At 48.3% G+C, this 26140-nt stretch overlaps 1 protein-coding gene and 1 long non-coding RNA gene across 4 annotated transcripts in view; one reads left to right on the top strand and one right to left on the bottom strand.

The window, feature by feature from the left end:
• Nucleotides 1-26140, top strand: part of LOC144584679 (uncharacterized) — a 191164-nt gene that overhangs the window by 50556 nt on the left and 114468 nt on the right. The window lies entirely within an intron of this gene.
• MICALL2 (MICAL like 2) lies at nt 281-24463 on the bottom strand. 3 transcript variants are annotated; one of them, XM_072982825.2, is made up of 18 exons: nt 24338-24463; nt 23910-24097; nt 19549-19597; nt 15938-16079; nt 13350-13528; nt 12577-12701; nt 11312-12019; nt 10480-10739; nt 9687-9765; nt 8171-8310; nt 7213-7368; nt 6521-6585; nt 6012-6135; nt 4975-5065; nt 4458-4531; nt 3774-3888; nt 1389-1435; nt 281-754 (listed from the first exon to the last, which is right to left on the bottom strand). In XM_072982825.2, the coding sequence occupies exons 2-18, from the start codon at nt 24050-24052 to the stop codon at nt 675-677; spliced, it is 2577 nt and encodes an 858-aa protein (XP_072838926.2). In that variant the 5' UTR covers nt 24053-24097; nt 24338-24463; the 3' UTR covers nt 281-674. The 3 variants fall into 3 exon arrangements, with proteins under 3 accessions (XP_072838926.2, XP_072838925.2, XP_072838928.2); XM_072982824.2 differs by lacking the exons at nt 23910-24097; nt 24338-24463 and adding an exon at nt 19911-20005; XM_072982827.2 differs by lacking the exons at nt 23910-24097; nt 24338-24463 and adding an exon at nt 19678-19764.

Here is a 26140-nt window from a genome sequence, read left to right as displayed (position 1 = left end):
AAAGTTACTCTATTTTGCCACAAAATCAGACAGGCAGCATGTGGACTACAATACCTCAAATCCTGTACCGGATGGGGGCTTCTGGGAGTTAGAATATATATACTGTATATATATACAGTATATTGAAAGGATCATTACTGGCATTGAAAAGCCATTTGATAAAAAGAGGGTCCCCCCCCCCGGTTCAGGGTGAGATTCAGAGGAAGGAGGCAAAGCCATCTCTCTCCCTCCCTTCTCCAGCCTCCAAACCGAGAACCACTTTTTATAAAACAGACGTGGAGCAATTCATTCTTGATTTAATACAAAGTGCAAAAATAAAAGCCAATGAGTGGATCAAAAAAGGCTGACTACATCAATGCACATTCTGTCATTAAATATAAATACATATATATATATATGTATAAACAAACACATGCCGTTCTGTCGGAATAGCGATCATTATTTTCTGGTTTAAAATATGTTTCCTGAGTTTATGGCGAGGGGGTCATTCTGTCGCGGCTCAGATTTGCTGAGAGTTCTGCTGCCACCTAGTGGTGGCAAAGATGTCCGCACAAGGGGGTCTGCTTAACGGGTACCAAACAGGCCCCAATTTCTCTCCTAAAAATGGCCGGTGCGACGGTTCTCCCCGTCTTCGATGGATCCAAAACCCGAATCTGCAACATGTCGCTTTTTGTCTAATTCTTGGTTTTCAGCATTTTGAAAAAGGGAAACTTTGTTTTCTTTCTGTCGCTTTCCTGGCTGTCACGGGGCACATCTGTGGAGCGGGTGGAAGGGGAAAAAGTAAAAAATTAAAAAGTGAAACCTTTCACGATTTATCGCTATGAGTGAGGAGGCCTGTACATCTCATGCCAACTCGTGGAACGGTGTAACCCAGGAAGGGAAGCTTTCAGAAATTGTTTCTCCAGGAAAGCAAGTCTTCTACAACAGTGCTTGCCAACCTTGGGGCCCCAGATGTTCTTGCATAACAACTCCCAGAAATCTTGGCTATTATAGCTCCTGCTGAAGGCTTCTACGAGTTGTTAGCCAAGAAGATCTGGGGACCCAACGCTGGGAACCATTATTCTATTATATCAGCAGAAGGAAACATGTGGCATTTTGGATGTGACTGGGCTACACCTTTACCTTGGTCCTTTGGCCATGCAGTCAAGGCAGTGCTGGCTAAGGAGGATGGTTGTTGTGGTCCTGCACCTCTGGAGGGCATCAAATTGGGGAAGATGGCTGTAGATTAGGGATAGGGGTGATCGGGCCCTCCAGATGTTGCTGAACGGCCAGTCCCATCCACCTCAGCTTGCACAAGCAATAGTGGAGGGGGATGTGAATGGCCCACATCTGGATGGCCCTATTTTCCCTGAGGACTAGGCACTTGATAAATCACAGCAAGGGCATACCAAGTTTCTGGATCATAGCAGCCAGCATCTCATCTTCTTCTTGTTCCCTAGAAGGCAAGAGAGAGAAAGAGCAGGGGTAGTACTGGAGTTCTTGCACCTGGAATCCATCCTGAACCAAGACTTGAGTTCATACCCATCTGCTTGATCGGTTTCAAGCTTGACATTCTTGAATTCACCAACTCCGTTGAGTTAGACCCTGGCCAGGATGGCCCTCGACTGTCTGCCACTTCTCCAGGGGACATCTATAACATGTGCAAATCTTAGAGCATGGATGCCCAACTTTGGGTCCCCAGATGTTCTTGGACTACAACTCCCAGAAATCCTGGCCAGCACAGTGAGTGGCGAAGGCTTCTGGGAGTTGTAGTCCAAGAGCATCTGGGGACCAATGGTTATGAATCAGTCTTAGAGCAAAGATGAAGAATCTTTGGCTCGCCAGATGTTTAGATGCAGAACACCCACATTTCTTCACTCGTAGCCACACGGGTTGGGGATTCTGGTTGCTGACATTCAGGGCAACCCAAAGATCAAAAAACCCTTCCCTGGACGGTCGTTGCTTCCTCTTTGAAAGAACTGAAAAGCAAATGTTCAGGAACAAAGAGGTAAGGAAGTTCTTCTTTTTATATCCAGCAGCATTTTAATTTGGCCACCAGGGAACAATTGGTCAGTTCTGTATGGAAAGATAGTCACCCAAACCACAGGGAAACAGGTCAGAGCGACAACACGTTTCTGGGTTTCTTTCCTATCCATCTGGTCAGCAAAGGCTTCAAAAACTAGAACATATTTTAGTTTATTTTACACTTGCCCCGCCATTCTCCCGGTAGAGAGATCCAAAGGCACCTTGCAAACAATTTAAAACCACAACAGTTAAAACAAATGTAATGCATCTGATAAATTATACAATGTACCATTTTAAAAAAAGCAATTAAACCACTTAATTAAGGTACTAAATAAAAGAACTAAGAGACCAAGAAGCTAAGCTGGTGTCAATTCACTCCCCTACACTTGCCAAGGAGCCAGACCATATGAACCCTACTGATGAATCAAGATGAATCAAGAGACATCATGCCAGCTGTTGGCCTTCCTGGGGATGCCTAGCAGCCAGGCAGAGAAGCAACTATGGGGCCCTTGGAGGTGACGTTTTGTTTATCTAAAGGGAAACTATAGAAAGCAGGAACTGAGGGAAAGGTTGAGCAAGGGAAGAAGAGATACAGTGGTGCCTCGCATAACGAGCACACCGTTTAACAACGAATCCGCATACCGATCTGTTTTTTGCGATCGCTAATGCGATCGCATTGCGATGTTTAGATAGAGTAAACATCGCACTGTGATGATCGGTAAGCGTTTCGCTTACCGATCTTCGCATTGCAATGTTTTTAGAACAGCTGATCGGCAGTTCCAAAATGGCCACCGGGTACACAAAATGGTCACCGCAAGCATTTTCACGTAGTTTCCTCGCTTACCGAGGCGGCGAAAATGGCAGCGCTATGGAGGATCTTCGCTCAACGGTGAGTTTTCGCCCCATAGGAACGCATTAAACGGAGTTTAATGCGTTCCTATGGGGTTCCCCCCCTCGCATAGCGATGTTTCCGGTTAGCGACGATTAATCCGGAATGGATTAACGTCGCTATGCGGGGCACCACTGTAGTTAAGTCTGTTCTGGAGGCATGGAAAGGTCCTGCCTCCCAGTGGTGCTGAGTTCAATTCCTGTATTAGGTAGCCCTAAGAAAATGTTGTGCCTGAAACCTTGGAGAATCATGGCTGTTCCATAAGGGGGTACAAAATTACTTTTCGGACTTTCCAAAAATCCAGCAGTTGGATTTCAGGAGCTCAGTGCTTGGAAGAAATTGAAGAGAAACCAACATTTTCCAGCTCTGGATAGATAGGTGTCACAGAGTTTTGAATTTCTGGCAAAACTCCCTTTGCTACACAGGAGAAATACAGAGATTCACAGAGGGGAATAGCTTCCAGTTTCCCAGGCAATCCATATCTTTCTTATTAACTGGTACTTAAGGTCTCAGTAACTCACTCTGAGACATTTGTAGGAGAAATAATAAACGTGTTTCATTACTTACAGTTGTAAACAGGTCAACAGCAAAACTAACAACACATTGACTTCCAACAGACTAAAGAGGGGGAATGGAAACACTCAGCAAAGAGACAGGACTCTCTCTGAATTCAGAGGCAGGAGGGAATAATTGGTCAGTTCACGATAGTCACCCAAACTACAGACAGCATGCGGGATTGTAAAAACTCCAACAATAAGTGTGGGTTTTTTTTTCTCCTTCTCTCCCTTTACTAGAACTCAGTGGCCAACTCAATAAAACAGATGAACAGTAGATTCAACACCAAGCTTCCCACTTTTTAAGCTTGCAAAAGCCCACCCACCTGAGCCGGTCCTCATCCAGATCCTCCACAATCTTGTTCCGATCGTTGACGGTAGCCACATATAACTTTAGCAACTCTTCCTCCCGGGCTTTCTCTTTGGGGGTCTTCAGAAACTCTGTGCAAGAGAGGAGGAAGCAAACCATGCAAAATGCTGCCAGACCAAATTTGGCTTGAGAGGAGATCCCAAAACCGCAACGCTTTGCTCCAAGATCTCACACTGTCTGCCTTAAAACCAGAGCTGAGAAATAACGTGAGCGATTTAGCGCATCAGCGCTAAAAAAAAGAGAGTCATTTTTGCACAAAGCAGACTAAATGCATCCAATATTTTAAAAACAGCATTCCGAAAATCATGATAAAACCTTAAACAATACTTTCAAAATATTATTATTAGGAAGCCTCTGTTGTCTTCCAACGGTAAACATTTTCACAGTGATGTGATAGATGTAAGAGTATTATTTTCAAACTCCATGTCATCTAGATACAGAGGAATATATCTATTGTAGACCTTGAAAGAAATATACCAAATTTCCACTTTTGGGCAAGCTTGATACTTGTTTCTTTGAGAGTCAGCTGTTGCTTTCTCTTCCTTCTTACCAAAATATGCTAGCTTTAAGGAGTGGGGGGGGGGGCAATTCTCTCTACTCTGATACATCCTAAAAAAAATTGAAAAGGTAGAAAACCTACCACTTTTGCCCATGAGGCACCGGAGTTCACTCTCAATGTCACACTGCTTCTCTTCCAGCTTCTGCTGGTTCAGCCTGCCCGTTCCCGGGGGAAAGGAATAGCATAGTTTGGTGAGTGCAAATTCGTGCACAGAATTGCTCAAAAGGTGTCATTTCACAAGTGACCACCAGAGGGGGGATCTCTGCCGTCTTACTGCCCCAAAGGTTTCACACAAAGCTCCAGAATGTGTCAAAGCTGATTTCTTGACATGCATTCTGAAATTAACTCAACCCAACTGTATAATTTCAACCATTCAACCAACTGCTTTTTAAGTGGTCATATACAACGATAACAACCCCAAGGCAACAAGCTGATGTTTAACAAATTGCTTCCAAGTTCTGACACAGTAAACCTGGGATATTTTGCGCTCACATTTCCAACATCAAGGGTTAAGAACCAACTGTATTCGGTATCTTTGTCCCTCTGGGCACTACACTCATGCCTTCCAACTTTACAACGTTAAAGTGGCTTCGCTCACTTGTGCATCAGCTCCGACTCCCGCCTCAGCAGCAGCTGCTTCTCGTGGATCAGCTTGAACCACTCCACCATCAGGGCATCCTCAGTGTCATCTGGAATACACGACCAAAGTAAATGTAAAGAGATGCATCTGAACCTTCTGTGCTATGTCAACATCGGGGAATACCGAAACAAAGGCTCAATATAAGAAACAACAATTTGAAAATAAACAGTTGGGAAAATAAACCAATTTTATGCTTTTAATTGTAATTTATTGTATTGCATTTGTTTTTACTGCACTTTGCAATATTTGATTTATCCCCCAATTGTATTATTACTGTGCTTTCTTCCTGAACAGGAGGCCAGATGGAGCTAGGCCTAGCTAAGCTGTTCTCCCAGGTGAGCCACATTTAGGAGTGTGTAAGTCAGGTAAGATCTCATAAAATGGAGGATTATGGGATTTGCAGTCAAGAAATCTGACAATTGATCCCTAACAGCTATTCAGCCAGATCAAAACTCTGGACTAGAAGCATTTTTGGTTTAATTAGTAGTTTCTAACCTTGGATAACTCAGGTGTTCTTGGACTGCAATTCCCAAAAGCCTTTGCCACTAGCTGGGAGTTGCAGTCCAAGAACTCCCAGTTCATCCAAGACTGGGAACCACTGGTCTTCAATATTTATATTGTAATTCAATACAAGGCAGCCTCTTATGTTTCTTCTGAGGAGGAACTCACTGAAGCTCCGGCTTATCTGTTGTTTTTCATTGCCAAGTGTAACAAATATTTGCATTTGAAATTTAAGGGCCACTAACGGTGACTCTTGCAGCTAAAAAAAGAGAGGGATATTTTGGTCTGCGTCTAAGGCGCAGAGAATTTTTGTTCAGATGAAAGAGGGCCTTCAGCGTTAGAGGCCTGAAAAAGCCGCCTCCACTTTCCAAAGAAAAGATTTTATGACACCACCCCAAACACTAAACAAAGAATCCGGACTTCCACTGTAAATAACCCAGGTTGTCTATTCTCCACGCGCCCCTGCGGAGAAGAACACGGGTCCGTCTCCTCACCTCCCTCGCAGGTCCGCAGGTCCTTCTCCATGTCCACCCCCTTGAGCTCCAGCTTGTCCAGGTCTTTCTCGATTTGCTGGACCTCCTTCTGGATTTCTTCCTCGGGAATGTAATCCGGGCGGTGCTGAGAGGAATAAAAGGGCAGAAAACGAAGGGTTATTCCTTACGATTGCTCCGACGTCTCATATCGATACTTCTATACTAGTGAAAGTCAAAAGTTCTACTACTACTACAACTACTACGACAACCACCACCACCACCTACGACTACTACTGCTAACTACTAACTACTAGTTAGTTAGAAGTACAAGTACTTCTTAATATTTCATTAGTAGTAGTATAAGAACCAGTGTGGAATCCTCCATAAAATAATAACAACGTTGGAATGGCAATGCTGGAAGGGACCCTTTGGATCATCAAGGACAGCCCGTCAAGGAGGCCCAGGGGGAATTCGAACTCCCAACCTGTAAACTAGCCAAGAAAACCCCCTCGTTTTATTCGTAGCCCTACCTTTGATGGAGATAGCGTTTGGCTGCTGGGACGCTTCCGGAAGGTTCTAGGAGAGGATGGTTTAACTAGAAGGGAGGGGGAAAAAAAAGAAGACTCATATGTGCATTTTTTTCACTTATGAATCTCTCTACGGTTTGAGATCTGAGCTGCTTCTGGGTGCCTCCCGGGAGAACAGGCAAGCTGCATGAGAGACGGGGGTCTCCTTGTGGCTGAGAAATCCCTTCGTTATAGAGAATTACAGGCCAAGCTCAGGAGAGAGGAGGGGGAAAGAATTCTTTTTTTGCAATAAATTTCCCAGCCATCCGGCATGCCCAGGCGCATCTCAAAGTCTTGGTTAAGGGCAAAGGCCTTCCCAGTTTGGAATATATATATATCTTTCTGGGATCTCAGTTCTCAGAATTTCCCCCACTCCGCAAAACCCTAAGAGCCGCTGAGCCGGAAGGGACCCTCTGGATCCCTGAGTCCAGCCCCCATCAGGGAGGAAACCGAATTCCCGACCTCTGGCTCCCCAGACAGAACACCTCCAGCGTTTGGATGCATGGGGCCGAATGACACCACCGCCTTTTCAAAACGAGCCCCGGACACGACTCGTTCCATGTTATTCCTCCTCATTCCATGACTCCTCCAACTCCTTCTCGGCACCTGCTTCTCCCACAAGGTTGGCATCATCATCAAAGGAGGCAGCTGCTTACCGGATGCGACAGCCTTCTCCTGCGGTCTCGTCGGCGCCTCCCGCTTCTGTGTCCCTGGAGGATCTTCCCACGTTTGGCGCGCCTTCTCCCACCCGCCAGAGGTCTCCACCTGCACCACCAAGAGTTTCCTCTTTCGTTGCTGATCCGAGGAAGGTGCTGGAAAGAAAACGCCAGAGTCTTCCGTGGATAGCTCGGCCTCCCACCCTGCACCTTCTCCCACCCCACCTCTCTGAGGGGCTGACCTAGACATCTGATCTGACATAGTACGCCCGGGGCTGCGAGACTTCTTGTCAAGAATACAACACAATACGATGAGGACCACAATGTGACCGGAGAGTGGCTTTGGTTGGCACTAGTTGCCAACCATGGTCTGACCCAACGAGAGGAGGAAGAGTCAGCAAGATAAGTCATATAACCTCCCTCTTGTCTTTTCGTGAATTTATGTGTAGATTGATTCTCTTGGGCACGCTTGACTCCTTTTCCTCTAAAGTCCCTCATTGCTTCTCTTTAGTTGGAGAGGGAGAAGGGGAGTCCATAAGGGGTGGGACGAACTAGCACATACTGAAGCTGACCCGCAGGGCTTCTACAGATAACCTTTTACAACGTTTCCTGCTGCCCTATGGCTAAAAGGATTTCTTAAAGCAGGGCAGAGCAGTTTTGTAAGGGTCTGAGAATTACTTCTTCCTTTCCCAGAAGTCAGAGGCCTATAAACCCCCTTCCATCCTCCCAGCCATCCACCAGAAATAACATTTCTCCCCAAAATTAAAAATAGGTAACTTCAAAAACACTTTTAAAGGTGTAAAACAGCCCCTGGAGGAACAGAATTCGGCGCTTTACACTAGCCCACTGCATTCTGCCAGTAAAAAGAATCCCAACAGGAATCTCAACTCCAGCGTCCTCCATTGGGACTAGATGTTTGCAAGACCTCTCCTTGATGCCTCTGCAGAGTCATCCATACCAGCGTCGTGACCTGCCGAGGAGGTAACTGAAGAAACCGGCTTTTTGTCGTCCCGCGTCGGGTTCAGGGATACAGTGACAGGCCCCTTGTGAACGTCGGCAGGCTTCTGAAAGGTCTTGGCCTCATCTCGGTTGGAGACTCTGCAAAATGGTTTTGGCAATAGAGGCAGTTGACCAACATTCTCTGCTCAGAAAAGCTGGGCACGGTGCTCTGTATGGATTTAGGCACAGGTTTCCTCATTCGCACAATTTATCTGGCAGAACGCAGAAGTTCCCGTTCCCCCAATGCTTCAAATCCTAACCACGACCCCTTTCGGGCTGACGGAATCTCACTGCCTCCAGAATCCTGAGGCTCAACTCTTAAGGACTAGTAGCATCACTTTTCTTTTTGAAAAAGAAAAAAAAAAGAACGAAAGCAGATTTGCAGAGTTCTCCGCTATGTCCCAATTTCAGGGCACACCACAAGGGTGGGGAACCTATCAGCCCTCGAGATGGTGTTTGGGACTGCAGTTCCCATGGTGCCTGGCCATTATCCAGGATCAATGGGGATGATGGGGCAAGAGTCCTGTAGCATGTAGAGGGCCATGAGATACTGGACATTAAACCAGCATCCAGCCACACACACACACACACACACACACACACACACATGCCCACACACACACACACACGCCCACACACACGCCCACACACACGCCCAAGTTGCTGAGATTCTTTTAAAACTGGGGGCTTTTTAAAAAGCATGTGTTCCCATGCCGGATGACACGTGGAGGCTAGCCCTACCTTTTCTGGTTGGTTTTAAGAGAAAGCCAAGATCCACCAATTCAAACCAGGTGCCAGGAGGAAAATCACGCCTCCGGAAGGTGCGACTAATTCCCTACATCAGTGAATAGTCAGATGCCCTGCAAATACTCCTCGCTATAGAATTCGCTGTCCCAACAAATCTTTTGGGTGTTGTTGTTGTTGCCATTTTAAACACTTTCTACGCAGCAAGAAGCCTCTTCGGAGCCTCTGCCTGGCAACCTTCACTACAACTCCCATCATCCACAGTCAGCCTGGACAGGCTGAGGAAGACTGAGCTTGGATACAGATTCCCATCGGCAGCTGCGCAAAGAGTGTCCCGTCGTTGTACCACTGACTATAACATGAGCAGAGGTGGCTTGGATTCCATGCAGCCGGGGGCTCTCCAATATTTTGGTTTGGGTGTTCCCTGACCACGCCAACCATCAGCCACCCCTCCGAAATCGGTCCAAAGTTGTGTGGGTTTTCTTAAAAAAAAAAAATGGACTGAGAATGAGCCACCATTAACCACCATTAAGCCAGCTTCTAACCGCTATTGGCTATTCGCTCTCTCTCACTCTCTCTCTCAGTCTAAGCTACCTTTAAGGGCTGTCGTGACAAAAAGTAGGAGAGCCAAAGAGCTGCGTAGGCTGCTTTCACCTCACTGGAAGGAAGGAAGGCTTATCAGCGTAACAAGCAAAGGCATGAAATGACAGCTCCTCTCGAGTAGCACTCACTTGCTGGGCACAGGTTTCAACCTTGATCTCCAGTCCGCGGGGGACTCCGATTTCTCATCCGTAGCCCTCTTGCCTTCAGCTGCACAAGAAACACACCAATGAGCGTGCATGTTCAAAGCCGACGGGGAAGCTCTCGGCAGCTCGTGATGGCCCAGAACAAGATGACTTATGGGGAATTCTGGCAGTCCAACCACCCAACCAATGGACCAGCACATACATGAATGAATGAATGAATGAATGAATGAATGAATGAATGAATGAATGAATGAATGAATGAATGAATGAATGAATGAATGAATGAATGAATGAATGAATGGCAGTACCCATAAGCTGGCACCCAAACCAACTTGGGATCCACTGAAGCCAAAAAAAGGGTAAGAGATGGACACAGGGGAGTAACAAATAAGAAAAAAGAAAAAGAAAACAAATCCATTTGTCATGAAAAGCGCTATTTCAGAAGGTACAAGAACAGAACGCAACGCAATATACCAGCTGGAACACACCCATCATATCCAACTTTGGAAGCTAAGCAGTGTCAGAGCTGGTTCGCCTTTGGATGGGAGACCATCACAGAACAGCACGGATCTCCATGTAGGGCAAGGAAACAGCCCCATCTAAAACACTGCTCAGAGTTGACCATACTAGGCTACATGGATGTAATTCAGGATAAAGTGTCTTCCTTTATCCTGGATGAACAGCTCCCCTGGGGTTCCAGTTTCCATTGACTCCCTTATAATTATCTAAGGATCAACTCCTTCTGACCCTAGTCAGCCGGGCAGCGGCTCCAGCTTACCTTTAGTGATCTTCTCATCCAGTTTATGTCCGGAGTGGGCAGGCTGGCTGATCGGTTGATCCTTGAACCTATTCGGGGCAGCTGTCCAGATGTTTCCTTTCTGATTTAGGTCTTTGTTGGCAGCTGCTGGTGTTCCTGGGGACCCCCTGTTTGTTTTTTCCACAGTGGTGGGCGCACTGACCGGCTTCGAGATCACGTTGGGTGGAACGTTCTTGGTCTCGAGATGCCGGAAGCCAGATGATGGGGTGTGGGACAGCCTGCTGGCACAGGGAATTTAAAAGAAAAAGAGATGAGCTTCTCGGCCAAGGACCTCTCAGCGCTTGGGGGCTTTTCGAACCTCTACCACCCACAGAAGCATCTTGTTAAGCATGGAAACAAAAGGTGCCTTGCATTTTGTTAAGACTGGGGTTAGCAGTGGGAAGAACCCAAACGCCACTGTTTTCTCACATAGTTGATTAGCCAAACCCATCTCTTTGAAGAAGGAAAATGGAATTCATCAAGTCCTTTCCTTATTCTGGGCCTTTTTTAGGGACATGGAGCAACTTTACTATTTAAAAGCCAAAACAACAGATAAGAAAGGGAGGCCGCAAGAAAGAAGACCACAAAACGGGGGCAAATTAACTTTTTTTTTTACAACTACAGCAAAGTATATATCAATTTCCTTGGCACGCACATGGTTGCAAACCAAAACACAATAATTTTCCAATAGCTGAATTCTGGACAGATAGGACAGAAGATTTTTTTTCGGGGGGGGGGACACAGAATATAAAGGTGTATTTAAGCTTGGAGATGGAGACCTGATTAACTGAAGTAAGACTGCAAAGTTACTTACACGTTAGAAGCTGAGGAACTGGTGCTGGAGTTTCCAGTCCTGTTGGTGGAAACTTGTGATCCTGGTAAAGCCTGCATAAGGATGTTCCGTGCTCTGTTCTTCTCGCTGCTTCCTACGCTGGTCTCCAGATCATGTGACCCAGGAACAGGGGATCCCCCAGCTACCTGAGACGAACTGAAAGGAGCACCTTGATTTTTAACGCCTCCTGCTTTGTCAGCAGGAGAGCCTGAATTCCTTAAACCAGACTGGAAAAATTTCGTGCGAGCCTCTTGAGTTTTTGCTGATGATGCTGTCCAATGGGAAGGAGTAGAGGAGGAGGAAGAGGCCGCAGGGGTTTCACGGTGATCTGGATTAGTCCTCAGGGGATCTAATTTATGTGAACTAGGATTCGCAGTAACAGGGCTAGATTTAATCATCCCAAAGTTCACAGGATCGCCAGCTGTAGATTTTTCAACCACACTGCGTTTAGGCACCTGGATGGTTTTGATGGCTTCTTCAGCTGGCTTCTTTGATTCGAGAGCCTTCAGATAACTTCTTGAAGCAGATGTTGTGTCAGTTGGTTTATTCTCTCCAAGGGTATCCCTTGTACGGACAAGCAACGAATTCTGGAGATGCGACGGTTGTTCGTGTTGGTTACAGATAAAGACGCCTGGCTCATTTCCAGCTTTGTAGTTCCCAGACTGGAGGGTCCCAGAGCACTGTTTGCACCTATGGGCAAGGTTCCAGGCAAAGAATGATCAACTAACACAAAAACCCAGTGCTTCCCCAAAGCCTACGACGTTGTTCTGAAAAATGAAAAGGCCAGGTGGCTAGCCCTTATAGAGTCCGTGCAATCTGCAGATTATTGCTTCGACACAATTGGGACCCACAAAAAAACAAAAAAAGAGGAATAGAGTAGGAATCCCATTTTGCAAAGGATCAGTTCTAAGCCCCCCCCCCCGATTCTGAAAAACACAGATGTTTTTCATCCATTAAAAATGCTATTTTAATAGTGAACATTATACATAGCATGGCCTCTGGCTTCCTCTAGTGGCCACTTCTGGTAACTTCATCTTTTTAAGTACAGTATGTATTTCTAAGATTTTTCCTTTTAATATTTTTAATATTTCCAGACCATGGATAGATGAACCAGTGGATACCGATTCCGTGGATAAAGGGTCCTACAGTATAGAAAGCTACTTTACAAGGAGTCAGATCCTTAGTCCACCTTGGCTAGAACTGCAACTTTGAGTGGAAGCCCCAGCTATCCCTCTGAGCAACCATACCTGAAGCAGTTCCTGTGGTAAAGCTTGCCATCCACTAGGAGGCGCTGCACCAAGTGGACGTGAGTTCCGCAGATGGTGCAGTTGCTGTGCCGCGTGTTGGTGCTTTCGGTCAAAGCGTGTCGTTTCTGGGGGGGGGGGGAACCAACAACACAAGACAACTGAATATAAAAAAAGAGCCCCCAGGGATCAAGCAGAAGGGTACATCTTATCCAGAGGTTTGGGGATGTTCTCGGTTAGAGTAGCAGCAATAAAACCTCTTTAAAATATATTATGCCAATATTACTCGGGGAGTTTAAAAACTTTTTCTGATTTGCTTTTCCCACACCAAGACTAATTTTACCAGTTCTTTCCTCCTCCCCATCCTCGTATCTGTATTTCCCCCCCCCTCAAGACATGGGAACCTGCATCTTGAAAATAAGATGCAGAAGGAATGTCTACCTTGTTTTAAAGCAAAACTGCTCTCCTAGAAGTCCAAACCTGTTTCACAAGATGTTCAGTTTCACTTTAAAAGAATTCAGGCCTCATGACCAATGATAGGGGATTCTGGGACTTGTAGTCCAAGAGCTGCATCCTGCACACACCCAGAGTTACTCCAAAGTCCATCTATCCAGCCAGAGCCTTGCTTCCGATGGAAGTAACCACTCCTGTCCTGTTTGTTGCAGCTTCTGGCCTTCAGAGGTATACTGCTCTGGAAGATGGAAGCTCCATTCTCACCTAGCACCATGTATATAATTTCAACTTCCATGTCTGGAAAAAAATCCACCAATCCATACCGCTGCGACTAGAGCGTTTTCCTTCCCCTGCACAGCTGAATTGGTCTTGGGTCCAGGCGGCACATATACCGGGGATGGCTTTGGAGGGGGTGGAGTGGCTGGCTCAGTAACAGCCTTCTTCCCTGTTGGCTCCTCGCTGGGTTTGGAAGGCGGCCGCTTCACCCCCGCCATTCCTCCAACTGTTGAAGAAGGAAGAGGTCAAAGATGATAGGGAGCAACCCAGAAAAGGGAGCAAAATCAGTTGAAGATGATAGAAGCATCCTCGTAAAAAGGTGTTTGCACATACGTGTAGTATATATGTGTAGTCCTCACGACATTTACATTTACAGTTACATTTATATACCGCTTTTCCTGCCAACGTGCTCTAAGTGGCATACAAGTTTTTTCCCATCTCTAAGTTATCTTCTCAACAGCCCTATGAGGTAGGTCTGAGAAAGCATGGCTGGATCCAGGACCAATGAGGCGTTGCGTGGCTTATTGCTGAGGGCTGCAACAATCCCGGGCGATCCCAACACTCTGAGTGAAGTGATAAATGAGGAAATGCAGGTGCCCATCAAGACGAAGGGCGTGACTGTCGTCTGGACTCTACTGGGTGAGGAGTGAGCGCTCAGGCAAGAGCTTTATAGCAGTGGTCCCCAACCTTGAGCCTCCAGATGTTCTTGGACTTCAACTCCCAGAAATCCTGGCCAGCAGAGGTGGTGGTGGTGAAGGCTTCTGGGAGTTGTAGTCTAAGAACATCTGGAGGCCAGCAGAGGTGGTGAAGGCTTCTGGCAGTTGTAGTTCAAGAACATCTGGAGGCCCAAGGTTGGGGACCACTGCTTTATAGGGTCCGGTGGACAGGGATTGGCCCTTTGGGGGGATCAGCTGACAGACCGTTCATGAAGGCTGGCCAATCGCGCGGCCCTGCGGTACGTTGGGACTGTCAAACCAGAAGACGGTGGAGCGGAGGGATTTCCGCTCATTCTCCCGGCTCTTTCGCTCCTAATCAGATCCATGATCTCTCTCACACACAAAGAGCTATGGAAGTCCAAACTATGTTTAATTATGTTTATTACATTTCTAAACTATTGTTATTGCCAGGAACTCTACAGTGCCATATGATGCTCTCCCCTCTCCCCTGCTCCATTTAACAATCAACCACAACTCTCTCTGAGTTTGGCCAGGCCAGTAAGCCTCCAGGCTGCACAGGAAGCTTCGGTTTTCTGCATCGGCGCGTCACACGCTAACCACTGCACTGCACCGCCTTTTTAAAAGCCACGGGCATAAGATGCCTGTAAATCCCCGGTCGTCATGGTTCACTAGCCCTCACCAAAACACCGCACTTGGGGGGGCCCCCACCGTCAAAATCCTAACGACACAAAGGTCAGCCAGGATAGGAACAACGCGACCTTTGTAAAAATGTCGAGCATTTCCTCTTGCAAGCCAGCCGAGAGATCGCCGCCGGAGAGGAGTTCAGAGGGCACATTTTTGCAGGCTGTGTGGTTCTGGAAACAACACATGCCCTGCGCCACAGCTCCAGCGACAACCCAAACCGTTGTGGTCACTGCGGGATTTTTATAGCTGTCGTTTTCTAAGACAATGGGGGGAGACTGGTTTCCCTGGGAAAGAGAGACCCAGTGGGCACGGATCCCACTTCTTGGGAGGAAAAGCTGGGCCGTTTATATTCCTTTTCAGCGCCTGAAGATCACTTTCAAAAAGTGGGACAAAGAAGGGGGAGAGAAAAAGACAGGGCAGAGGAAAAAAGATTTCTCGAGACTCGGTTTTCTTCGGAGAAGTTTTGTAATGGGGAGACCAGGGGAGGGGGGGTGTATAATCAAAGTTCCCAGCAGCGGCAGAGAGGCTTGGAAAACAACCCAGATTTTGGTGGGAGCACCAAATATTTATCTTGCTAAAATGAGCAGATCTTTGTTCCATAGGCTGCAACAGCCCTGCCATGCTAATGGGATCAGATCAGGTGTAGCACTCGAGAATGTAAACTTCACCATTGACCATCTTCCTGGTTTTGGAGGAAAGCCCCAAATCCATGACAAGTATTGAGCAAGAAAAAGTTTCAGAGGACAAGCCTGGAGAACTTTGGCCGTGCAGAAGTTTGAACCTAGAAGTTCTATCCATCTGGCCCCATCTGGGCGATGGCAATAGGCTGTGGCAGTTGACATTCGCTGCCATTCGGTATACACTAGGACCTCTGTATCAGCGGGGGATTGGTTCCAAGCCCCTCCCCCCAGCGGATGCTGAAAAACGTGGATTATAGTGAACACTATTTCAATAGAGAACACAATACACAAGCATGGTCTCTGGCTCGCTCTAATGTCCAGTTCTGATAATTTCATATTTAGAAATATACATGTCTAGGATGTTTCTTTTAATATTTCGAATATTTTCAGACCGTGGATAACTGAATCAGCGGATACTGATATAGTGGCTAAGGGGGTCCTACTGGGCCTTTAGCCACGAAGGCTAATTTTGAACCAAGAGAGGACATGACCTTCTCTGGCTTGCCGAAACTTTCTGCAGAATCTTAGTGAGCCAAGAGCTCAGTGCAAGAAAAGAAGGGGGTCTAGAGAGAAAGGGGGAAAAAGTGTACTTACTTGGTGATCTTCCATGGAAATAGTTATAATATTGGGACACATAAGTGAGGATGCTGAGTCTGTCTGGAACCTTCAGAGCCACCATATCTTCCGCATCCAATAAGGCTGGGATCCCCAGCTCTTCCTCTGCAACTCGGAAAGCCTGTTGGACGAGAGCGGAAGAGACGAGGCCATCCTGTTCTTATCCAAGCTGAGGCAACTTCCGAAAGGAATGTTTGGAAATACATCTCCCAGAATCCCCCCCAGCTATCCCAACGTTCCCATTGAGCCTGGAAAAGTTACTTGTCAGTAATGAAACCCCTGTAAGAAATAGCACAGCCTTGGGCTCTGAAGTCAATGAGATATAGCTGGGATGTCACGCCAAGCCACCATTTCCAAAGATAAACCATGGTTTGTTACAAGGTCTGCTTTGGCACCTTACTTTAGACCAGGAATCCTGGCTTAGCAAGATGAAAGGTAAACGAAGAGCCCCCCTGTGTGAGCAGTTGTTGCTCTTTTTGTGAAAGCAGGGAAACTAAGTTGAAAGACAATGCTTTTCACAGGATATCCCAAACCAACATGATGGTGGAATGAGCTCGGATAAGTCTGGATTTCTAAGTCCTTCCCTCCCTAGAACTGTTTGTGGAAAACGAAGCAGAGCCGGTCTTGCTTCTGGGTAAACATGCATTGGACTCCTTCGAGCATGGTTTTTTTATATAAACAAATGCAGAGTTATAAATTGTTCATTTAATGTTGCCAAAAATTAATAATAATTCGAGGGCTCATAAGACACTATGTGCATGTATGCTGTTTTTCCGCCAGAATTTCAACCAACTGTTTTCTAAAGACCCAAAGTTCTCCCCTGACCAGTTTGGCTTCAAGATTCCTAAAAAATGTGCATCTCTATCCCCAGATGCCAGCCTTATTGCACAGAAAATGTCAAATTCTAGGGACTTTTCCAAAGTCTTCTTACCATGTTAAGCCTCACCATCTTGAATCTATTATATTTTTTACAGAAGCAAGGAGAGGGATCTCGAAATATGCAACAGCTTCTTGGCCGTGTCCCCCCACTCTGTCCTCCCCACTTTACATTTGGCTCAAGAGGGATTTTTCTGTTTTATTGTTTTGCTTTTCTTTAGAGAACCTATTTTGGTCTCTTCACATTCTAAAGACCACGTCAAGTCTTGCTATTCCCCCAACCCTCCAAAAAAAGAGAATTAATTAAGGCTTTGAGCAGTGGGATGGCCACCGCGCTTAAAGACAACTGATCAGTGTGAAGAAGACAGATCCATTTGTGGCATCTCTCTTCTCAAAAAATATCTAGAGGTGGGCACGAACCGGTTCGTCCCAGTTCGTAAAGGTGGCAGCACAGCTATCTGCCCCGCCTCTCTTGGCTGATCTCCCAATCAGGCCAGAGGGCGGGGCAGAGAATTTTGTGCTCTTGCTCATGACTGGGAGATCAGCCAAGGAGGTGGGAAAAGCAAGCAAGCTGGGCCTGGTCAGCGGCTGATTGGCTGCAGAGGAGAGAGAGGGGAGCAGCAGCACCTTTACGAACGGTGACGAACCAGGATGAATCGGTTCGTGCCCATCTCTAGTCGGGTCTTATAGGGGAATCGGTCTTAAAAGTGGGTTCAGGTGGGTTATGGGATGGTGATGCAAAGGAAAGGAAAACAGGCAGCCCTAAGCTTCCATCATGAAAAGATGATCACAGTGCAGTAGAGACAGCTGCTGTGTGTGTGTAATTGAAATGAGACGTCCCTATCATTGGGCAGAAAGATATGGGGAAGCAGAGGATTTTGTGGTTCAAATTGAAGTAAGTGCCTTCCATAATGAATTTTTTTTAAAAAAAAAATTCTTCCTGTAATGCTGGACTTCCCAAAAGCTATATCATGAAAACAGATGAGCTGCAGATTCAAGACTGGGGAGAAAAAAAGAAACCAATAATAATAATCCCCACCACTCCCACCTTTGAACTGCAGAGCTGGAAGGGACCGATTACGGCGTCCCAGCTCTTGTTAAGGAGGGAGGCACCATTGAGGGAAATCTGCAACCCTGGGGGGTCTCCCTCACCCCAGAGAAAAGGGCTCTGGAAAAGTTCTCTTTTTTGCACTACAGCTTCTAGAAGCATCAGCGGCTGTGTTGCAGTCTCAAAAAAATAAATAAATAAAGAAAAAGTTTTTCTAAGTTCTGGCTGGTTTTGCTAGCCTTTGTGAAAACGTCTAGTTCTGGATCTAACCTTCAAGCTTTGGACTAAGCTACTGTAAAATGAAAATGGTCCAAGGAAAAACTCTAAGGGGGACAGAAGCTCAAATCTGGAGCCCATCTCTCTCCTTTTTTTTTTTTTTTTTTTTTTTTTTTTTGCAAAAGGCAGCTGGTACATTCCGTTCGGCTAAGATGCATCCCATGCTCAGATTTCTGGAGGCAGCTCAGAGCTGATGGGTGGGTGGTCTAAACAGCTTCCCGTTTGGAAAACATCTGCATCTCGCCTGCTCTTCCCCACCCCCACAAAGCATCCAAAGAGCCAGGCGTTCAATATGCAGTCAATCAAAGAGGAGAAAACACATCCAGTTCCAGCTTCCATCCTCAAGGCCAGTTTTAGGATGCAAAGCTCAGCACAGGGGGCTTGAATGTCATCGGGCTGGACTGCAGAGACTTGGGTTCAAATGATCCCCTCTGTATCTCAGCCGCAAAGTTCACAAATTGTTTTCTCTCAGGAACATCAGACCATACTGGTGGGCTGATTCCAGAAAGTATATTCCAGTAAGAAGTCCAATTTTCCTAAGCTCTGTGTGCTTAATCTACCTCATAGGGGTGTTCCGAAGATAAGATGCAACGTCTCTAATGCTCCAAGACCTTTGGGAGGAAAGCTGGGATAGTTAAGCATAAGAAATGGTCACCAAGGAATCTCACAACTTGTGTGAAAGATCTGCCTTTCCATCAATTCAGTATATATTTATTTGTCCGTAGTTCATTACTATCCTACTCCTACATGCTACCATAAGCTATCACAAAGTTGCAAAACTGTCCCACGAATCCGAACATGCAGTGTCGGTGACGGCATGGCCACTGGTCAATAGGCGCTGCCCGATTTTCTGCATGGTCAGTTTAAAAGGAAGCCAAGAGACCTCTTTGCTTCCTTTTAAACTGACCATGCAGAAAATCTTGCAGAACCAGTTTTTCTTTTTTCTTTTCCCTTCACACCTCAGCCTAAGAGAGAAGAGGAAAATGTACAGAACAGGGAGAGGACACGTCAATACTAGCTAAATACTCAATATGTCCAGAGAAAAACAGAGAGAGAGTTGAGGCAAGCCTTAATTTTTATCTGATAACAAGTCAACTGGAGTACTCAGTTCCATTTGGGGCAGATTAGCAGCCTCTGTTTGCAAAGTGACAAAACGCAAACAGATTCAAACACTGCAAACAGATGCACTCCACGGCAGGCACCATTTGGAAAAAGGGTTAAGCGCATGTTGACTTTACGGCTGCTTGCTGTTTATATTTATGGCCTGTTCATTCTGATCTAATCTATCCAGGGCTAAGGCGTGTTCTGTGGAACGGCTGGGCTGGGCGACCCCCGGGGCCAAACTGCGCCCGACCGCGTCACAGCAGGAAGTGAAAGGCTTAAATCTTACCAGCTCGTTGTTTTCATAGACGTTTTCTTTGCAAAGTGCGCTGAAGTCTCTGAAGCAGAAGAAAACAGATGGAAGAGAGTTTTATTTTGGTATACCAAGCAATTTCATCCACACACTACATTTCCTTACCTGCACTTCCCACTTACTCCTCCTTAGAAAACTGTAGGAAATAAAGCCTCCCCTGAATAATTTTTAACACTGCAGTGGGGTTTTTCAACAGCTTTTAAACGACATTAATCTAGCGCTATTTCAAGGCAACCTTCCATGTGTCATTGATTGTGTTTTTCATCTTTTAAAGCAATTCTTTCCAACCCTCTAAGGGACGTGCAGGAATAGATGCATCTCTCTCTCCACATGCCCACCTGTGATCTTTAAAATTCCTACAAGGCCATACAGGTCTCCAGAGTAACACCTTGTGATCACGTTGAATCCTTAAAGGCATTCGGGTTGGGGTGGGGAATGCCTTGCCCAGGATCAATGTGTGAAGGATCCAGAAACCATACATCCGAACATGCATGGTGAGGTTTCTAGAAAAACTCATCTCCTGGCATGTTTCCAAAAAGCAGCAATAAACTATTCTTGAATCTTACAGAAATCCTAAGGGGCCCGTTCCTCGTTATGTTTCTGCATTATCCCGTTATTCTGGTCCTCAGTTGCCTGCATCTGGATCACTCATCATTTAGCCTTCAGAGCGGCCATTCTCAACCGGCCCCATATGGCCCTGTCCGGGGGGGAGGGGATGGGGGATGGCCCCATTTGAAGGGGGGCCACAGACTAGAAACAATTCTTCCCATTCCACCTTATAAGGTTCGTTCTGCAACCTATACAATCCTGATTCCGCCTATACTTATTTCATATTGCGTTGATGGCCATGTTTTTTCCCCCTTAAGGTTGAGAAATGGCTGGTTTAGAGCATTTTAGATGCACAGGATATACAACAAGGCTGATTTTATAGTTATGTTTTGGGTCACAAAAATCTTACGATTCTTTGCCCCAAAGCAGCCTAAGCAGGGAGGTCGAAGGAGCTCAGCAAGCCACAAATTCAAGATTTCCTCCGGAGGGAGCCAGGACACATAAAGCAGCACACTTTAACATGGTTTCAAAGGGCTAAACTTTGCAGATGAGACAACCCTCTTAGCTCAAGGGGTCAGCCGAGATAAGTGGAGGGTGGGGGCAGCAGGAAGGCTGTCAACATCAGCCCCTTCTCAAAGGTACCCTGGTGGGCCAGTCACGTAAGTATCCGAAAATACACAACGGAGGATCCACCGTGTTGCAGGAGGCAGACTCCCAAACTGGAAAGAACTGGATGAGAGGAGTTTATGGGTATTTTCTCCCCAACGCAGACATTTTAGGATAGCTTGACTCACGGTGACTCAGGATCATGAAATTGCTAGCAAGCAGCCGCTGAGCGAGCGCATGGGTTCTCCTCAGCCGTCCGTCTCTGTTGGGCAACCGAGAGGCGCCAAGCCAAGGAACTGAGGAGTAACCTGGCCTTTGTTCGCAGACCTTGCCCCCAAATCAGACTTGAAAGAGTACAGATCAGTGCCAAAGGGAAAGATCATCCTGCCAGAATTCTTAAGAAACTCCTTGCCTGCTTTCTCTTTCATTTTCCTATTCTCCTCACCCTCGATCCTGCTTTTCACAGCAATGACAGGCAGACTTAAAACATAGGGCACGTCTCTCCCACCCACACACCCTGCACGGAGATCATGTGTTGCTGTTTAAGAGCAGAGGCACAGGAAAAGCAAAAAAAAGGTGGCAACCCATCCTCAAACAGTGCCCGGTGCAGCAGATCACCTATCGTCTGGTTGCTTATTTAGAAATCGGAGAAACGGTCAGTGGTCAGGAAAAGTTTCATCCCCCTCCCTATTTCCTGGAAACACCCAAATAAAAGTTGCCAACGTTTTCTCTAGCCTCTGCGCACAAGTCTTGAGCAGCACCTTGCCCTGCATCCCTTTAGCACATCTGCCTGCCACAGACTTCCAGCCATTTTCAGCTTCAGGTGAAAAGCTGTCCCTAATATTAAAATTAGCCAAAATGTGCTAGTCCTGTTGGCAAAACAAGTCTGAACATCAGTCAGAGGAGGAAGGGGGGGAGAATAATTCTATCTTTGCCAGCAACTGTTTGCTTTAGAATCCATGTTCGCAGTGTCAGCTCCATCCATTGTTGGCTAGAAAATAAATGTTATTTCAACACAAACACATACACACCAGATTGGAACCAGGATTTGGGGCATTTCCAGGAAGGATCCACAGCAGGAGCTCAAGAACAGACACGACGGGAAAAGAATCTACCATCACTGTTGCCATGTCATTGTGACAAGCGTGTACGGTTCTATTGGCAAAACATTTTGAGACTCACTTTCGAACTCGCAACGCCACCGTACGCAAGGCGTTTTTGTATTTGAAAACCATGCAACGTACGATACAATTTATAACACTGTGCAGTTTCCAGAGACGACAGGAAATAATATTGGGGGAGAGAGAGGGAAAATAACAAAAGTATTTCGATCGGCTTAATTAAGACTAATTTGGCGTTTGGGACCCAGTGGTTCATTCACCCACAGAATGGAAGTTTTTAAAACAGTATGACCCAATCAGCCCAATGATGACGACGATGGGCCGCTGAGTCAATTCTGACTTCTGGCTACCTTTTTCAGAGTTTTCCAGATATAAAATACTCAGGAGCGGTTTCCCCCTTCCTTTATTCCGGGGGGGGGGCATCCCTGGGAAGGTGCAGCTGGCCCAAGGCCACCCAGGCTGGCTTTACTCCCGGGAGGCCCAGTGGGGGGATCGAACTCCCAATGTCTGGTTCTGCAGACAGAGACCTAACCCATTGAGCCGCCCAGTCCAGCTGAAGCCCCAGAAAGGGGTCAATAAATACGCAATGAACTCATTCAGAGCCTCCTCTCTGCCCACCAGATTGCATCCGCATGACGTTATACCGGCGGCGACAGCAAAGCCGCACAAAGAATGACGGCCGAGGTGATGTGCAAGTGAGGAAGCTCACATGACATAATGTCCCCTTGTCACTTCCTTCCGTGTGACCGACTTCCAATGAAGAAACCAGCAGGGGAGTGGGAAGAGGGAGAGAGAAAAAAAAACAGCTGAGTGGCCTAGAGTAAGCAAACAATACTGCTTTTCTCCAGCTTTCTCCCCCCCCCCAATCTTGCCATGCCTCGGCATTGGGGCTGAGTTCTTACAAAGGCAGCGAATTGATCTTGGAGCTGCAGGCGGTGGTGCTACCGCGTCTCTCCCTGGATCCGCTTTTATACTGAGCCAGACACCGCACCTAGAAAACTGTATGTGGGTGTTCAAGGTTAAGGCTTCTTCCTGGCACCCTAATCTTCTATGAGCGGGGATCGGTTTATCTTTTTCGACAGGGGAGTATTTCATTACATCAGCCCTCACCTTTTGCAGGGTGAGCCGGTACAGTCCCAAAGCAAGTAGACCGCTTGTAAGTTCATCGCCAATCCTTTGCTGAATTAAAACTGATTTATATTGAATGGGCATGCTGAAAAACCAGGGCACTATAGCAGTTAAAGGGCCGAATTAAGGCCCATGAAACCTGAAATCAAATCCCAACTCAGCCATGGATGATTGTTGACTGGCCTGGGGCTAGCCACACCAGTCCTCAGCCTGACCTACATGGCAGGGTTGTTTGTAAGATGTGGCGCGTAGGGAAGGAGGTGAAGCAAGGTGTCGCCTGCACACTTCAATTGTAATCCACCCAGAAAGTGCTTTAAGCGCTATGGGGCAGTTATATAAGCAGCACGTTTTATACATGGGTGTTACTTCTCGTGCAGAAGCAACTCTGGACCGCTGGCTGTCATGGGTCGCCGAGTTTGGGGGTGAGCTGCCGTTTCCCACCGCAGCCAACACTGCTGAAGCAGGTCAGCAAACCTTGGGCCTTCCGAGGTAGACTGCCTCGGAACATGGAGTCTCAGCTTAGCTAACCCAAAACCCAGCCACGGACAGACCTACGGCTGATGATAAATGGAACAACAGCCTCCTTCAGGAAGTGGGGGCTGCTGCTTGGTTGGAGATTGACGAAACAGACGTCGGACGGACATCTGTCTCGGAGGCCTGAGCTGTGGGGTCCCCGACACTGTCAAGAGGGCGTGCTTCGAGTTTTCCTCCCAAACTCTGGAATTCTACCCTCCTCTTTGTAGAGAGAGTCACTCCATTCCGGAGAGCTTTCCAGGACGCTTCCGGGCCGACAGCCCTGTCATGGTGAGAGTTCTCCCCTGCCCAAAGGCAAGAGACACCCCCCCCCACCTGCCCAAAGGCCCCCCCACCAGGGCCCACCACCTCCTTCTCTTCCCTCCCCCCCCAAAGGCCTTCCTCCAGGGTCGCACTCACATGAGGTCCGGCCGGTGGCGGTGCAGGATGGCGCAGAAGGCTAAGCCGTCCCGGAAAGAGGTGGTCATGTTGGTGATGCTCACGTCCTTGTAGCCTTGACACTGCTGCTTGCACCACTGCTGGAGGGCTTGGATGGCTGCCATCTCGGGAGAGGGGGCCGGGAAGAGGACCCCCGGATCCTTAGATATCTTGGGGGGGGGGCGTGTTAGGAGAGAGAGAGAGAGAGAAGGGAGACCCGCATGAAAAGAGGTTGGGGTTTGGAAGAAGGCGGCGGCATACAGAGTGATGACGGGAAGGGGGTAAGTCGTGCCTCTGGGCAGCAGAGGGAGCCTCTGCTGGCCCCGAAGTTCTCCCGAAGTTCGCCTCCTCCGCCACCACCTTCATCCCGCCCCCTCGTGGTGGTTTGTTTGGTTAGTTGGAATTCCTACCCGGAGCCGAAGCGAGCGTCGAGGCGAGCTGGGTCCGAGCCCCTGTGGCTACGCGGGGGGAGATCGGGGGGTCCCCATCCCCTCTCTCTCCTCCCCCCCCCCCGCCAAGCAAGGGCCCGAGAGGCGAAGAGGAGACGGAGATGGTCCCGGACCGGGCTTTGGGGGGGGGCGGGGAGGGAGGGAGGGAGAGGAAAGCGGGCGGGGAGCCGAGTCCGTCCGGGGCGCCTCCACCACCGTGCGCAAAAACGCACCGCTTCTCTGCGGGTCGGAGGGAAAGAGCCGAGCGCGGCGGGCGGACGGGCGGGCGGGAGCGCGCCTCGCCGCCCGCGGCCCCCGGACTTCGGAGCGCCTTCCTCTCGCGGAGAAGCCCGGAGCCCAGCCTCCGCCTCCTCCCCGCCCGATCCCGAGGAGGAGGAGGAGGAGGAAGCCAGGAGGAAAAGAGGAGGCGTCGGGAAGGGCCGGCCAGCGGCGCGGGAGGGAGGCGGGCGAGGGAGCCCCTGGGCCGCGGGCGGGGGCGAGCGCTCGCGCGGGCTTGGAGAAAGCCGGCCCGGTCTTTGCTCCGTGGGAACGGGCGCATCGCGGGTGCGGAGCTGCGGCGCGGAGGCGATGTGCGGGGCGTGGAGCCGGCATTTGGGGGGAGGGGTTGGAGGTCCTGATCCCGGACCGGCTCGCTCGGGACTCGGCCTCCGACGAGCCGTGGGGGGTGGGGAGGGTCCCGATCTCGGAGGCAGAGCGGGTTCCGAAGGCCCTCCTCCCCGGTGGGACGGCTGCGCGCCGAGCTTCGGCCGGTTTCCCCGGAGGCAAGCCCTCCCTCTCCGCGGGACTGCAACAGGACACGAGAAGGGGCCCTTCATACTCTGGAGTAAGCCCTGCTTTGCACGGTAGGGGGGGCGCCGCTCCTCCTCTCCCTGGCACCTTGACCGAGGCGTGAGCTCCAATAAGGCCTTGATCCAGCGCATGGATCTTGGAGAGATGCCCATCCCAGCGGCCGGACATCTGGAAAAGGCGGAGTGTGTGTGTGTGTGTGTGTGTGTGTGTGTGTGTGTGTGTGTGTGTGTGTGTGTGTGTGTGTGTGTGTGTCTGACAGCCATTTTTGACACACCTCCTGCTCCCCCCCCCCAGCAGGCAGAAGACAGAAGCAGCATGCTGGTTCAAGCCAGTTTTCACTTGCGCCAGAGCAAGACTTTTGCAAATGCAATGGCTCTTAATTGCCTTTTCAGGAACAAGCGGCCCCAACGTTATTTGCAACAGGAGCATGGACGCTCAAGATAGTCCCTGCAAATCCTGACTCCACTGCAGAATTGATTCCCAATGGGACAAGCGGCCACGAGAAAAGCAGTGGTCATTTCATCATCCTCTTAGAACTGCAGAGCTGGAAGGGACCCTGTAGGATCATCCAATCCAGCCCCTGTCCAGGAGGCACAGCGGTGGAATCGAACTCCCAACTTCTGGCTCCTCAGCCAGAGACCTCAACCACTGAGCTAACATTGATTTCTATGGAGTGGCTTCCTTGACAGGAAGAAGCACCACTTACTCGGAAGGGAATCCCCGATGAGGGTAAGGAGATGCGCCAAGCCCAAAACCAGGAGGCACTTCCAGCAAGGCTAAAAAAGTGTTTTGGACTACAACGCCCAGCATCCTTCACCCTTGGCTAAGCTGGGGGAGGCTGATGGGAGTTCTATGCCAAGCCCTTTGGAGGTTCCTTACCTTGGCATAGAAGGAGAGGAAGAAAGCCAGCGACATCGACCGATAGCTGTGCCAACTGGCCTGCCTAAAGACTTCACAAAACACTTTTTTTCCCCC

The sequence above is a fragment of the Pogona vitticeps genome, chromosome 13 (assembly GCF_051106095.1).
Source record: "Pogona vitticeps strain Pit_001003342236 chromosome 13, PviZW2.1, whole genome shotgun sequence".
Lineage (NCBI taxonomy): Eukaryota > Metazoa > Chordata > Lepidosauria > Squamata > Agamidae > Pogona > Pogona vitticeps.
Note: the sequence above shows the minus strand (reverse complement) of the source record. Positions and strands in the feature narration are given on the sequence as shown.